The sequence below is a fragment of the Protopterus annectens genome, chromosome 6.part0, assembly GCF_019279795.1.
Source record: "Protopterus annectens isolate FY-2018-M chromosome 6.part0, PAN1.0, whole genome shotgun sequence".
Taxonomy (NCBI): Eukaryota; Metazoa; Chordata; order Ceratodontiformes; family Protopteridae; genus Protopterus; species Protopterus annectens.
In genome coordinates this window covers 1465187783-1465203263 of record NC_056737.1, presented here as the reverse complement: position 1 = coordinate 1465203263, position 15481 = coordinate 1465187783, and the positions used below count along the sequence as shown (strand labels likewise).

At 38.6% G+C, this 15481-nt stretch overlaps 1 protein-coding gene across 1 annotated transcript in view; it reads left to right on the top strand.

Annotated features, from left to right (window-relative positions):
- LRP1B (LDL receptor related protein 1B) overlaps window positions 1-15481 on the top strand; it is a gene marked incomplete at its 5' end in the record, with an annotated part of 5941474 nt that overhangs the window by 5743449 nt on the left and 182544 nt on the right. Inside the window, one exon of the mRNA XM_044073672.1 lies at window positions 1498-1574. Coding sequence (XP_043929607.1) covers window positions 1498-1574 — 77 coding nt within the window. The remainder of the gene's footprint in view (window positions 1-1497; window positions 1575-15481) is intronic.

Genomic DNA, 15481 nt, shown 5'->3' with positions numbered 1-15481 from the left:
ATTTAAAATTTATTGTCCGTTTATTAATTTTGTATTCTGACACAGTCAAATCAAACTGAACTAAAACTACTGCACTAGAGAGTTGTTAATTACCTCACATATTCCCTCACATCTGTGGGGTTAAAATAGAGAATATCAGTAAAAAATAGCCTGATAGCATGTCAGCAGAAGATGTTAAGACCATCAGTTGCATGCACTGCTACTGCACAGCTAGGTGTTTTTAGTTTTATTGATAATAAGAGAATAGAGAAAAAATAATTGATTCATGATGCATAATTAGAATAAATATTATAAATCCTGATAGGGTATACTGGCCTTCCGATTCTTGTATCTGTTTACTTATATTAGATAATAATTGATCCGCCATCAGCTTTGTCCTTAGAGAAATACAGCTGTTCCAGAGGGAGTGAACAAGCTTTTTTATCATTAAGCATACCTTTTAAGGATCAAGCATATCTTCTAAGGCTTGCACTGCAACTGTTTTGCATGAAAACGTTTATGTTATAAGGTAGGGAAAATTATGTCAATTTTAGAAAAATAGATGCAGGATAAAACTATAAAAGTTAAATGGGTTATGGTATATTGGTTGCATCAATTCAGAGAATTATGAGCAAAACTATTCCTTCAATTTTATTTATAGTAAAACTGTGATTTAAGCTGCATGCCTTTTAGAGGGTCTACTTCACAAACCTGAAATCCCACTTACACGACTTTCATATAACTGAGACAATAAAGCTGAAAACTCAGAAGACCAACTTCTCGGAACACTGACTTTCAACTCCAGGTAAGTAACCAACTGGCCAACATGTTGATCCTTGCCCCTTACCTCCATGGTAGTGTAATATCAGAATTGGTAAATTTAGTTAGGGGGAGGTGCGAGGGGGGGGGTGTGAAGCCACTCACATGGGTAGGTTTAATTTGCTCTTTTTTTTTTTTTTTTGGCCAAGCGGTTACTCATCTAGAGTTGAAAGTCAGTCTTCTTAGCAGAGCAGTCGGTCTTCTGAGTTTTCGACATTATCGTCTCAGTTATGTGAATGTTGGGTAAGTGGGATTTCAGGTTTGTGAAGCAGACTCCTTTTAGAAGCCGAGTAAGCAAATAAGTGCATATTAAATCGATGATCCACTTTAGTTTGTTGTGCAGAAACACATTAAATTAGGATTCACATTTGTGACAGCCGAATTACAACAGTGTTTGTGAATTGTGTATGATGCTTAATAAAAAGCAAGTTAAATATTATCACATATAAAAATCTTAGCGTTTTGCAAATTATGATTATTTGTGAGTCAGCTACCATGCTGAGGAAATCACACACAAAAAACATGCTTAATGTATTATGACTAGTCATTGTACAACGTTTAGAATGGTTTAGAACATCTTCAACAGAACTAGAAATGTAATTACCCAGTTAGTAATTACATTAATATCTGCTATTATTTTAACAGGACAGACCAATATTACTTTTTAATTTATCTTTTCAATTGGAATTTTTTTTTTAGGTGTTCAGCCAACTGGTCAGGCAAGCAGTGTGAGAGGCCGGCTCCAAAGAGTAGTAAGTCTGATAATGCAAGTGCAAGTAAGTACCTCATTCTCATTTTTTGTGGCTGTTACTAATGCCATTCAAAATTGTTTGGGTGCTGCATTGATGTATTCCATTAATTCATATTGAAAAAGACATTATGAAACAGGAAATTATTTTTCCCATAAAAGTGATTTTTACTTTTGTTTAACTCCTATTATATTAGGTTGTTGTTGTGTCTTTCGACTTTTCCTGGTTAGGGGTCGCCACAGCGGAACTCCGGTGCCCTAATGATTGGCAGTTGATTTTTACGTGCTGAGTTGCTAGCCCTGACGCACAACCTTCAACGAAGGTACGCCCATTCACGCATGTCTCCACGCAGAAGACACTCTAGCTGAGAGTCGAACCGGACAGCGTCTTACTGTGAGGCGACAACGCTATATTAGGTACAATTTAAAATCAATATTCACATTTTCTGACCAGTATTATTAAAATGTTTTACAAGATTCTATTTTCTCTAATTTTTCCTCTTACTGCTAATTGACTTGCTCAGTTGCACAATTTGCAGTTGGTTGCCCCAGGGGCAAAATGTATCCATTAAATATATACTGTAAACAGTGGATGGGTATCACATTCTGTGTTCTACTGCCATTTCATAAAGCATGTCGTTCTAAAATGGAGCTACCCACTGCCTGCTGCAAGCCTTGTGTAATGTAAACTCATGCCAAAAAATGAAATTGTGGAGTTCATAAAATTTATCTTCATGAAGTTAATTGGTGGAGCATCTTTATTTCTACCTCCATGCCAGTGGCTACAGAATGGACGTTTGTGATTTTTAAACCTAAATTCAATGATACTTGGAAGGAACAAACCTACAAAAAAAGAGTTAAAAAAAGAAAAACGAAAAACAAAGCATAGCACAATGTAAATGAGCAGCCTTTAATATATGGTCAGTCTTTCTCCTTAAAAATCTATTTGGGAAAAGCAACACTTGGATCAGATTGTCAATAAACAAAATGTACCAATATGTGACTTTAAAGGAAAATAATGACATTGCGCAGTGCCTGAGGGAACTGTTTATTGTCAGTGAACCATTACAAACACAATACTTCTGTTCAGTACAATAATCTAGTGCCCACAGATTATCTGTGCAGCCTAAAAGAAGGAGGATGGTAACAATGTTAGCATTCAAAGATTTACAATGATGTACACTTGTATCCTGTAGTAAGGGAAAGGGGAAGACAGTAGTGGATGCAGAGACTCCTGGGTCAAGTCTTCTTACTACTCAAGCACAGATTTTTAGAGTTGTACATGCCTCTATCTATCTATCTATCTAGCTGTCTATCTTTCTGTCTATCTCTCCCTCTGTATATCAAGTCTTATTAAGAAGGTACATTCAACAAGTAGAGCATAGAGAGGCTTTGCACCTATAAATGAGGGCCCCATCTGTACCTTTTGTGAGTTCATGAGCTGCAGAGATTTTTTTCATCAGCCCCAGTATGGATAAGAAATATAACATCATGGTGACTGAGACCTCTAACAGTCAACAGATTGTTTACAGAACGCAGTGCTCTCAGTGACAATGTGTGTATATATATATATATATATATATATATATATATATATATATATATATAAATTCACTTTATAATCTCAAAATAATGAAATATCGAATTTCAGTATCTCGACACTATAAAGCCGAAAAATCAAAAACCCGAAAATTTAAAACTGTGAAATTCCAAACCACGAACGTTACATAAACAAAACACTACACCACACAAACACAAATACACCTACCTGCCGACACTACAGAAAACCAAACCAACACACACAAACACAACAAAACTAACACACACACAAACGAACTTGCTAAAAGCAGGTGAGCAAGTCCTCCTGCACCCCCATACTTAAATATACTAACTCCAAGGTCGCACTAAACATGCAAACACATAAAACTCACCACTACACACACTCGCATGCACTAAATTCCCTACCCAGTACCCTTACAAAAACTCCACTTACCTCATACCCCATCTAAATCCATAAACCGCACCGCACGTCATGTACGCGAACATATAATGGCGAATGCGACATTTCCACATTCACTATTATGCAGTTTCACGTAACTGCATTTTCAACTTTATAGTCTCGAAATACTGAAATTTGAGATTTCAGTATTTTGAGATTGCAAAGTAAAACCATATATATATATATAATTTTTTTTTCTTTACATACTATTTCTAAGTCTAAAAGGAGGACAGCCCAATACACATCTGAAATTATAATCCTCTTACAAAGCACTGCATTGAAACATCAGTTCATTCTTATTTTGCTTTTCACACGATCAGGATGGGTCTACTGGAGGGCAACTCTAATGCCGTTCTTGACAAAAAGGAGCTGGAATGGAAACACTTCTTTAATGTCTACAACCTCACTGGACTTAATTTGGCTGTACAGTTAAATGCATACTTCAGCTCAGGAAAATGCACCAGAAATAATTTTATTAATAGTTTTGCCATGCTCTTCTACAACATATACATATGTATAGTCATGTGCAGTATTTCCACATATTTTATTGATTTTTTCCTGCTTTTAGTGTATGATTGATTTTATAGAGCCTCATTTTAATTGAACCATATGTGTGAAAGCATTTTTCTGTAGTTTGTTTTTAATACACTTATAATTAAAGTTTTGAGTTTGATTGTATTTTTGTCTGAGATGTTTGTTTATGTTGCATCTTTTCCAAGGTTACAACAATGGGTACAGTTTCCTTGATTTGTGTGCCTGTTGTTACACACACACACACACACACACACACACACACACACACACACACACACACACACACACACACACTCCTTCTCTTCTTCACTTCTGCTCTCTAATATTTTTGTCACCTGGGTTCTAAATAGCCTTTAGTGAAGGGAGTTTTGCAACACCTTGTTCATGTGTGAAGACAGTCTAGGAGTTAATTACTAGTTGTATACTTCCTTTTGTTTGGACTTTGTTTTATTAGTACTCTTTCTGGTTCTTATTTTAGAGTGAAATGAAAAAATGACTTGTGTTGCATGAGATTAGCTTTAAATTGTAGGGTAGGCTCACTGCTATGTATGAGGATGTCGGCTTTCTACTACAGTAGTACCTTGTAGAATGAGAAGCAGCAAGTCCTGCGTAAACAGCGCCCACTGTCCAACATCAGTGACATGTTAGTAAATACATAATATTCATACTGATGGCGGAATTAATATTCATTGTCTATTCGTAGTTTACCCTTTTCCTCAATATAGTGCAATCTCGAAGGGGGAAAATAATAACACTATAACTGCAAATATAATTTTTCCCTATTTCTTGCAGGGGGAAGCCCCTACTACACCCCCTCATGCACCCCCACTAATTAAATATACCAACTCCAAGATCACACTACATGGAAGAAAAGGGTAAAGTACAAACAGACAAGCAATATTCATGCCGTATCTACATGGCTGTGAATCATGCATGTTTCCCATACGACAGCATGCCCCTTTCACCTGTCAGCCCACATCTGTGGAGAACGGCCTCTGAGGTACTACAGTAATACAAAGCCAGATTGTCAATCATGATTTATGCTGCTTTGTGCTTTTTATGTTTATATTACTTTTCCATGGCTTAAAGCTGTTGTTGAAAAGTTAATCTGTTAAAGTCCAATTAGTGGACAAAAGCACTATTCATAAATTAAAGCTGAGTTATTCTGGTTTGGTAGCCTGTTTGATTTTGAGTTTGTTTCTTCAGTACATTCATAGAAGAGGAATTAGCATCTAAAATTTTGGACTGTTTATTACTGTTGCTTAATATTCCAATGTTTAACTGTTTTATTTTTCACTTTTCAATAATAAAAAGGAAGGGAAGTCAGTATTCTATGTTACCATCTTACATTTTTGCTGTTTTTTTGCACATGAGTGTGAGTCATCAAAAAATATTGGTGATGATAAGACTTATTTTTATCATTTGGTGTAATGCTGACATTGTAGGAAGAAAAATATTATTTTGATTGTTGTCTTTTGTTCAAATTCATCTGGATGTATGTGCATGTGAAAGTCTGCTGTTTATATTCTGTGTTAAGTATGCTGTCATTACTATTTCTTGTGTGTGTGTGTGTGTGTGTGTGTGTGTGTGTGTGTGTGTGTGTGTGTGTGTGTGTGTGTGTGTAGTTGCAAAGACACATTTTCCTTCTGGTCATGGAATCAGTCCTCAGTAAATTAGAATGCATTCCTGCTTCCTTCCCTTAGGTATACTTAAACAAACTCAAAGAAAGCGACTGACCCTTTTGCTACTCTTACCAAAAATAAAAGTAAAATAAAATTAAATAAAATAATCATGAGAACACGCACTGATTAATTGTAGTCTCATTGAACATCATATGCATATATATTAAAAAAACACTGACATTTTTTGCATCACTAATTTGTGTAGTCATGACTTTTAAAAAGAGAGAATTGCTTGGAAACTAACCCTTTACCTAAGTTTATTTAATGGTAAGTAACTGAAGTTTGCTCAGAGCAAAAGTAGATACAGACAGGAGTCCTGGAAAACATGGATGAAATCAAATCAACAATTAGATGAAAAATATGACAAACAAGTATACACTGAACATGGTACTCCTATCCTTTTTCAGCATTGTGCTATGCCATTGCAGAACAAATGATTGCATACTGACACAGACACCAAAGGCCATAGTTCCACCAGTTTCTGTCAGATCCCCAGGTAGACCTGTTGAACTTAAAGATACTACAGTTGAAATTATTCAGTCATGCAGTCAGGCACTGCACAGACACTTGTTTCCTTTTGACACCTGAAGGGTAACAAAAGTATGTGCTTCAGAGACTCCTCATGATTAGTTTTAGTGCTGAAGTTCTGATTATTTCAGTAAAGACTTAAATAACTCAATAGCAGAAACAAGATTTATGTAGGGAGACTGCTAAAAGATCTAAAGAGGTATAAAGCTGCTGATTTGAAAAGCACCGTGTCAGCAGTAAAATATATTTTATTTAAAAATATCTCTTTCATCAGCTTGCAAATAATTGAACATATAATTCCATGTATTAACTTCTGTTTCTGTTCAATAGACACAGTAAACCATATATAATAGTCTAGCTGCTGCTGAGTTATTTTTTATTAGTAAGAATGTAACACAATTTTAGAAAAAGTTGTGAAGATGGGAGTTGAGTATTACACCTGGACAATATATTTTTATTGAAAAATACAAACTAGGGAAACAACTGTGTTAAGCAGAAATAAATGGTTAAATATAAGTAAGGACTGCAGGCCAAAATAACCTTTAGTTGAAGTTAAACTGGAGGTCAAAATATACTTTAGTTGAAGTTTTTGGCCTTGTGTTCCATTTGAATTCATTCATACACACAACACACACACACACACACACACACACACACACACACACACACACACACACACACACACACACACACAGGTACACACTACTAGAATTGAAAGGCAGCAATAAGAAGCTAGAAAGAGTTCATAAAAAATGATATCTAGCTGCTTATCGAAGAGGATTAAGGCTGTCTTCTGTTATTGAGCTTCCAACGATAGTCCTGAGTTTGATTCCCTTTTTTTCCATTTGCCTTCAGCATAAAAGACAAGTGCCCAGAACTGGTGCTATGAATCATAGCCCTGCTCCTCAGCTCTTCAACCGAAAATAAAACAAAAAAAACTTTTTGCTGTAATAAGCCATAACTGAATGGCTTATTAATGTTAGATATATGCACACCCCCAGCAAAAAAAGAAAAAAAAAACAGACATTTATTCTACTGGAGCACTAGGTGGCCAGATATATGATACAAACCACCTCCCTCTCAGCACCAGCCATTCAGGTCTAGTTTCTGTGCCCTACCCCAATCTTCCTTTAACAGAGTTTATTAAAAAAGGCATTTCTTCTTTTAAACTGTAGCAAACTGCTTGCTACAAATGTAGAAAACAGTTTCTACAGTTTTATACCTTCTTGCACAGAACACTTTAGTGCTCATGTTTTAGTTTAAAAAAAATCTTTTTAAACTGTAGCAAACTGCTTGCTAAAAATTTAGCAAACAGTTGCTAAAGTTTATATACCCTGCCTGCTTAGAGCACTACAGCACCCATTTTATGGTTAAAAAAATTAAATGTTTGCTACAGTTCATGCCCTGCCTGCACGGACTGCTACAGCACTCAGGTTTAGTGAAAAAAAGATTTTTTTTTTTACTTCTAATCTGTAGCAAAGTGTTTGTTACAATGTAGCAAGCAGTTGCTACAGTTTGGACCACACACTAAGCACTACAGCATTCAGGTTTGATCACAAATGAAATATCGGCTTTTAAAAGCCAATACTTTATTAAAGAGTGATTGGCATTAGCTGATCATGCCACCCAACACTTTGCACCTGGGGCTGTTGCCCCTCTTAACCCACCTTAGTTATACTACTGATAAGAGAGCAAGCCATTTAATTGCACTGTGTCATTAGATTGCCCTTACAAAGAAATAATTGTGTATAGTAAGATTATCTAGTTGTCCAATAAGTATATAATTTAAAAGTACGATCTTCATAAGCATTGAGAGCAAACTGTTTCTCAATAAACATTGAAGTATTTAAACAGTGTTTAAACAAAGATACAAGCACAGTGAAACAATGGAAACATGACTTGCACAGTTTTTCAATGAACAAAATTAAATGTTCTTTCTGGTACAGTTCTTTTTTCTCTTTGTTCGTACGCAACTGCAGTAAAATCAGAGTGACAAACTTGCTGGAATAAACATGGGGATATGCATATTGATTAAAATATCAGCAGTCTCGCCAATCAGTTTTGCCCATGTTGGCTAATGAGCAACCAGTAAGAATTTCCTCATATTTGTCCAGTACATTTTGAATATGTTCTTTTGTTGTAGGCACAACTATCTACCGAGAAAAAGCCTATTTTTACTTTTATAGATAGATAGGTTCATAGATTAGTACTAGGCTAACTGTCTTGTGGGCCATTTTAAGTCTAGCCAATTACCCCATGAGAATCAAATTCTGCATCTTGTGTCTGTAGGACAAATACTTGAACCTTTATGTCAATCTCCATATAAACCCTGCCTGCATGGAGCACTACAGCACCCATGGTCTGGTTTAAAAAAATTAAACTGTAGCAAACAGTTGCTATAGCTTATACCCTGCCTGCTCAGGGTGCTACAGCACTCCAGTTTTAATTAAAAAATGAAAAAAAAAATTATTTTTACTTCTAAACTGTAGCAAAGTGTTTGCTAGAATGTAGCAAGCAAGTGCTACAGTTTGTACCACACACTGAGCACTACAGCATTTAGGTTTGATCACAAATGAAATATCGGCTTTTAAAAACCAGTATTTCATTAAAAAGTGATTGGAATCAGCTGATTGTGTCCTGTACTTTGTACATCACCGTCTCCTAAAAATGTCTTCCTGTCTGTGGAAAGCCATATATATATTACTTCTAAAAAGGACACTTTTATAAGGTATGTACTTATGCTTTGCTCCTTCCACTGACATACTCAACATTCTGACTGTGCTTCGTGTCTCCCCTAGTTTAAGAATATGTAGGCCTTTTTGTAACTGATGTGATTATGGGCTCAGATTGTGCAGCATTCTCATAGTTCACTTCTTATTCTTCTCCATCCAGCCTTTGACTTTGTAATATTAAATATTTGGTACCACATACTAAAATCTGGGTGGGCTTTTATCACCTGGTTGTAAATAATACAAATAGCAACCTTTGACTTCCACAGGTGGCATCTTTTTCATCAAAGTCTGGTGATGTCTTTATTAGCTTTTTTATCTTAAGTATTGCATTGGATTAAACAAATGACAAAAAGCAAATGCTATGCAGTCTCTACTGTGAAGTGTTGTCTATCAGTTTTCACCAGCAATGTTTTTTGTTCACATAATTGAGGTCATCTGTTCGAGTAAGAGATATTGGTGTTGTTTTTAATGAAGCATTAACTAATACTCAAAGAATAGCTGATACCAACATCTACATATTCTACTGTTTCATTTCTCTCATCATATTTAAATACCTGATGCCATGAGAAGCTGAGTCTTGAACACATATCATCCAATTCAAATTACTGTCATTTACAAGTTTTTGTTATATGAGAGGAACTTCCTAGCCTCTAACAGAAGCAAAATGGTCTCTGTTGTCTTTAATTAGCATGATGAGGTTAGGCCAATTAGCCTTGTGCCTCTGTACTTGATGTATTGCACATGATACTTGTTCGTTATACTACTACTATAAATCATGAGATTTTTCACCTTGCTAACCATGCAGTGTTAGTGGTCAGTATTTATGAAGGCTAACATGGAAAATAACACCATTTTAGCCTTCATAACACTGTTTTCTCAAAGTAAACCCTGTTCCCTATCCAGGAACAGGGCTTAGTTTCGGTGGCCTGGCGCTGAGTGGCACACACTCATGTGCAAATGCACCGAGACCTGAAAACCTGTGGTGGCATGCAAATGAAGTGCACACCTGCCACCCTAACCCAACATTACCCAGTAACAAAACCAAGTTATGATTCAGCAACCTGGTGTGAGTCCATGTTAGTTCTGTGTTATGTACTGGGAAATTTTCCCCATACATGAGCTAATATGGAAGTTGAACAAGGTGAAAGCCATTAAAAGTTGGCTTTCCTTAATTATATTTAATTTCTAGTTTGCACAAAGTGGCACAGAACTTAAACTCATGCAAACAAGCCTATTTAAAAAATATATATTTTTTATTAAATGATTAAACTGTTAACAGGGAAAGGTCCCCTTTAATGAGTAAGATCCATGCCACCCACCTTCAGTATGGCTGGAGCCATGTTGTATCCATGTGGATAGGACTGAGTAGGTGTGGTGGACAGTAGATGTATCTGAATCAATCTAGAGGTGTAGAAAACAGTGCTGCATTACCGTGTCAGCTAACACAGTGGTAGGCAGCCATAGGGGGCGTATGGACACATTGTTTTATGTTTAATGGTGTTAATCTGCCTTTTTCATTTATTTATTTTTTTTGTAATCTACAGACAGTTTGAAAATATTGCCCTTACAAACTTAGAAAGGTGATAGAATGACAAGTTTTGCATTAGCATGGATATTCATGAAGAGCATGTGGCCTGCAATTGACATGCTAATATTTGATATAGTGATGTATATAAATGTGAAATGGTTGTATGTTTTTTTCCCCACTGCAGTTGAAGTTTAAGCATAGCTGAGAGGGTTTGCACACCACAGATCTTTGCCCAGCAGTGGTTAAAATGGTATAAAGAGCTATATAGAAATGTATACCTGAAATTCTCACTGGTGATTTAGCTCCGTGGTTAGAGTTTTGGCTTTGCGTGCAGTAAGTGTATCGTTCGAATACCAAGATAGGCAATTCAGCTTTTACATGGGAAAGCATTGTTAAATTATTTTTTTATATATAATGATGTAGTAATTGATATTTGTTAACCAGGGTAGTGTAGCTGACCAACCTTCCAGTGTCAGTGGATATGTGATGTCAAATCCCCCATGTAAACACAAGTGTCCCAGACAGTACAGTCCCACCCCAAAGTAATGTAATCAAAGCACATAGGGGGACGTCATGTCAAGTAAAATATATAAACTTAATAATATGTCAGTAAGGAGTAATTAATGTCCAGTTCACTAATTTCCTTTAAATGAAAACTGAGCAATTCTTAGCAGTGCTCAGCTCTGCTTTGCCAGTTTGAGCATTGCTAAGAAGTATAATTGTAAGCAGTATTCTGCCCAGCTAAGCAGATTTGCACACTTCTAAGTATTGCTCAGCATTTCTGAAACCAGCTAAGCAAGGGGGTTTGCCTGAGGCTGCTTAGCTGGCCAAAGGAAAGAAGGAAAACTATATGTGCGAATGTACAGAGGAGGTGCAGATCTGCTGAGAAGTGTTTACATTTCAGCAGCATGTTTGTGCAGCATGGTGTGGGGCTTAAAAACACAGGAAATAAAAAAAAAAAAACACCTTTAAAAAAGGCAGTCAACTAGAAATGACTAATAATCCCTCTGTCACTCACACTGGCACATTTAAACCCCTCATTAATGCAGCTGTCAGGTGGAATGTAGTCATAATTAGCCAATCACACAAGCTGCATCTGCAGAATGCCAGTATAAAGTATGCAGATACCCTTCAGTCTGGTTTTTCCCACATACTCTGTACCACTGGCATATACACTTGGGAATTTTTACTGACAAAATGATTGAGGCTGCTGCCACTTTGTTACATCTCTATGTGCTACAGAATGAGGGCAGTGATGAGGATGATGCTGACAACCAGCCCAGTTCAAGGAGGAGAAGAGTGTTCAGACCTGGGTAACCTCTCAGGGGCTACATGAGCTGGAGATAGCAGAGTGTTACAGGGTGGACAGGGAGATACCACAGCAACTCATTGAGCTCTGTCGCCCTCACCTCAGACCCAGAACCAACAGAAGGATACCCATCCTAGTGGAAACAAAGCTATGTGTAGCCTTAAGAATACTTGCTATAGGTACTTTCTAAAGACCTACTGGGGACATCATGGAGGTCTCACAGGCATCTGCATCCAGAGTACTCCACCAGTTCGTGAATGTCATGCTAACACATGCCACTGAGCACATTTATTTCCCCAGCACCCCTGAGGAGAGGACTAGCAATATGCATATCTTCCACCATGTAGCACAGTACCCAGAGGTAGTGGGTGCCATAGACTGCACTCACATCGACATCAAAGCACCACCTGGTGATAAGAGTAGAGTCTACATCAACCGCATGGCCTATCACTTCATCAACTACCAGGTCATGTGCAATATATCATGAATATTTATGCTGGCAGCCCTGGCAGTTCTCACGACTCCCACATCTGGCATGCTTCATAGCTGTACCAGGCATTTGCCAAGGAGGACATCATGTATGGCCATCTTGTGGGGGATGCTGGCTATGCACTGGATCCATGGATGATGACACCCATCAGAAATGCACACACACACACACGCACATGCAAACACACACACACACACACACACACACACACACACACACACACACACACACACAGACACACACACACACACATACACTGACGAATGCCATAATGAGGCACACACACAAACTAGGAACATTGTAGAGTGTGTGCTTGGGCTGCTGAAGTCACAGTTCCTCAGCCTTGACATATCTGCTGGAGAACTGCAGTACTCTCCAGCCACATGTGCACACATGTTCATAGTATGTGCCACGCTACACAATATGATCTTGTGGAAACAGCTGCAGCAACAACATCACAGGGAAGGGGCAGACAGTGCCCCACCATTGCCAAGGTCTCCACAGGCACAGGGGGACTTGGAGGAGGAACTCCCTGAGCCTGCCTCTGTTGGCAGATGTAGGCATGCCCAGTATGCCCTGGGCTTGGCAAAGTGGCAATGCTTAGCATGTACACTGACACCCTAGGGACCCAGGGGCTGACACCTCTCTCCGACTTGCACACACAGCAAAATGGATGCCACATACATCACACTACTTGTACACTGCCATGTATAGGCTGTGTACTGCATGCATCCAACAGAGTCAGCCCTTAAGTACTGTCCTCATAACTGCTACAGGCACAAGGTAAGTCACTCTTCTTAACAAAATGAATGGAGTACTACATTGTGGTAGCATATCTTTAGTATGGCTGCATGTATGCAAGGGAATGGGGTGGCCTACCGGCATAACAGCAGACAACTGACAGCTGTGTGGACAACAGGAAATGTCCACCCAATACTGGCTTCCCCAGAGTATGCAGTAGTCCCCTAGGTGACAAATCTCACTGCAGTATAGGTGAGGAACTAACAAACGGGGGCTTCATAGGTCACATGCATTGATGTCAATGTTGGGGCCCCATACATACCCCTCAGCCTCTTTCAGCAAGTCAGTTATAGAAAACCATAAAGAAATGTCTGGCAAAGGCCCACAAATAGGGACAATGATGAAAAATTCCTGTTGCAGACTTATGTAGTGATATCACAGCAGGTCTTCCAATTGCATTAAGCCTCTGAAGGGTAAGATGTCTGAAACTCAAATGTCTGCCATTACATTCTAACCTTCAGTTTTTAGTGATATGCCAGTATTCTCCAAGACAGGCCTAACACTTTACTAAATGGAACCAAAATGTAAAGCCAGCATCTGCACAGTCTGCGCAAATGTGTACAGGTATGCACCCCCAACCATTGCTTCCATTGTGCAGAAAGCTTAAAAGATGGGCCAACTCAAAAGTAAAGGTATCTTATCCAAGGACAAAGAGGTCATAATATCCATGTATTCTAACCATATAAGGCCAATTATTTTGCACAATGCCCCCTTCGGCATGTACCTCACAAACCACATGCAGAAGCTGGAGAGACCACAGAAGTTCCTCACTGGGAGAATCCAGGACCTCTAACACCCTACCCTACACAGATAGGCTAAAAGGACTTTCCCTTTACTCAGTTCCATGCAGACCCCTCGACTCCTCAGATGTGACCTCTGTCTGGCATACAGAGCAATCTAGACCCTGCCTTGATGGGACTATTGCACATGTGGAAGTCAAGGCCCACTTGATCAACCTTTAAGTGCAGCATCAACCTGGTCTGTGATATCAATATGGCTTGTTGATGTGAGAGATACATGTTCCACAGACTGCCCCATCTGTGGAATGCACTCCCTGTTCACATCAAGCCGAGTACCTCAATGCCTCATGTGAAGTGTGCCCTGTATAATTGCATGGGAAATAGAAAACACAGTCCTGTGATTCCACCTGTGTCCCTGCTAGCCAGGGGCTCTGGGTGCTGACATCTGACAACATGGGTTACACTCTTGTCTGTGGGGGTTATAAGAGCTTCAGGGCCAATAGCCTACTATCATTATAACAACCTATCAACCCATAAACAAATGTCTGTCAGTGGTTCACCACATTATTCTGTACTGCTCCGCTACTGTGCTACTGACATACCAGGAAATCACAGTGGTATGTGAAATATACCACACACATATTATGGACATCTCTGTTCAGTAGACTGCACTCTGTACCCACACCAGGATATGACTTTTCAGTTAAGAAAATACCACACAAGCAGGAGATCCCCAGCCAGTATATCACTGAGGTGCTGGACTGTTTACATAGCTTCATCAGCCAATCGGCTGTAGCCACACCTCTCAACTTGCCAGATTGGGTAAGAATGTCAATAGTTTGGCTCATAAGTTTGGTCTGTGCATCATACATCCTGTATGTCTCCTGTAAATCACTATTATGATCTGAGGATTTCTGTCAGTAAGTAATGACACAATACATTTCAGTGTTAGACATCATATATGTCAGTAAAATGTCTTCTAAATCAAACCCTGTAATTCTAACCACTTTCTACAATTGTAATACCAATATTTACATAATCTCCCTATGTTTGGGCCATTGCCCCCCCTCCCCCCCCATTTTGGCAGGCTATCTCCAAATTTCTTGCACTAACAGTTTAAGAGGTATTGCTGTGGCACATAAAACCCCGGACCAGAGTACATCTATCTCTGGAATGGAGTCCTACCGTTACTATAGAAGGTCATACTGGGCATGGTCCCACCCTTAGAGAATTACAGACCATGTCTAAAGCCGCATCGGACTATAAAACTGTATTGTGCATATATGTCTTTGCATACAGACAGCTATGTTCGCCTTAACTGTCTGTACCCACACCCATCACACAGGATGACCCTCAGCTATCTGTAGGTGGCCCATATGTGATATATTTGCATCTGTTGTGTGTGATACACAGACATATATATATGGGCAATATATAACAATATTTCAAGCATGCACACACATAGACATGGGGAAGAGAGAGAGAGAGACACAGATAGTGATAAAGAGAGAGAGAGAGAGAGAGGGACAGGGAGGCACAGACAGAGAGTGAGTCATAGACAGGGATACCCTGAAAGGCATAGAGTGATGTTC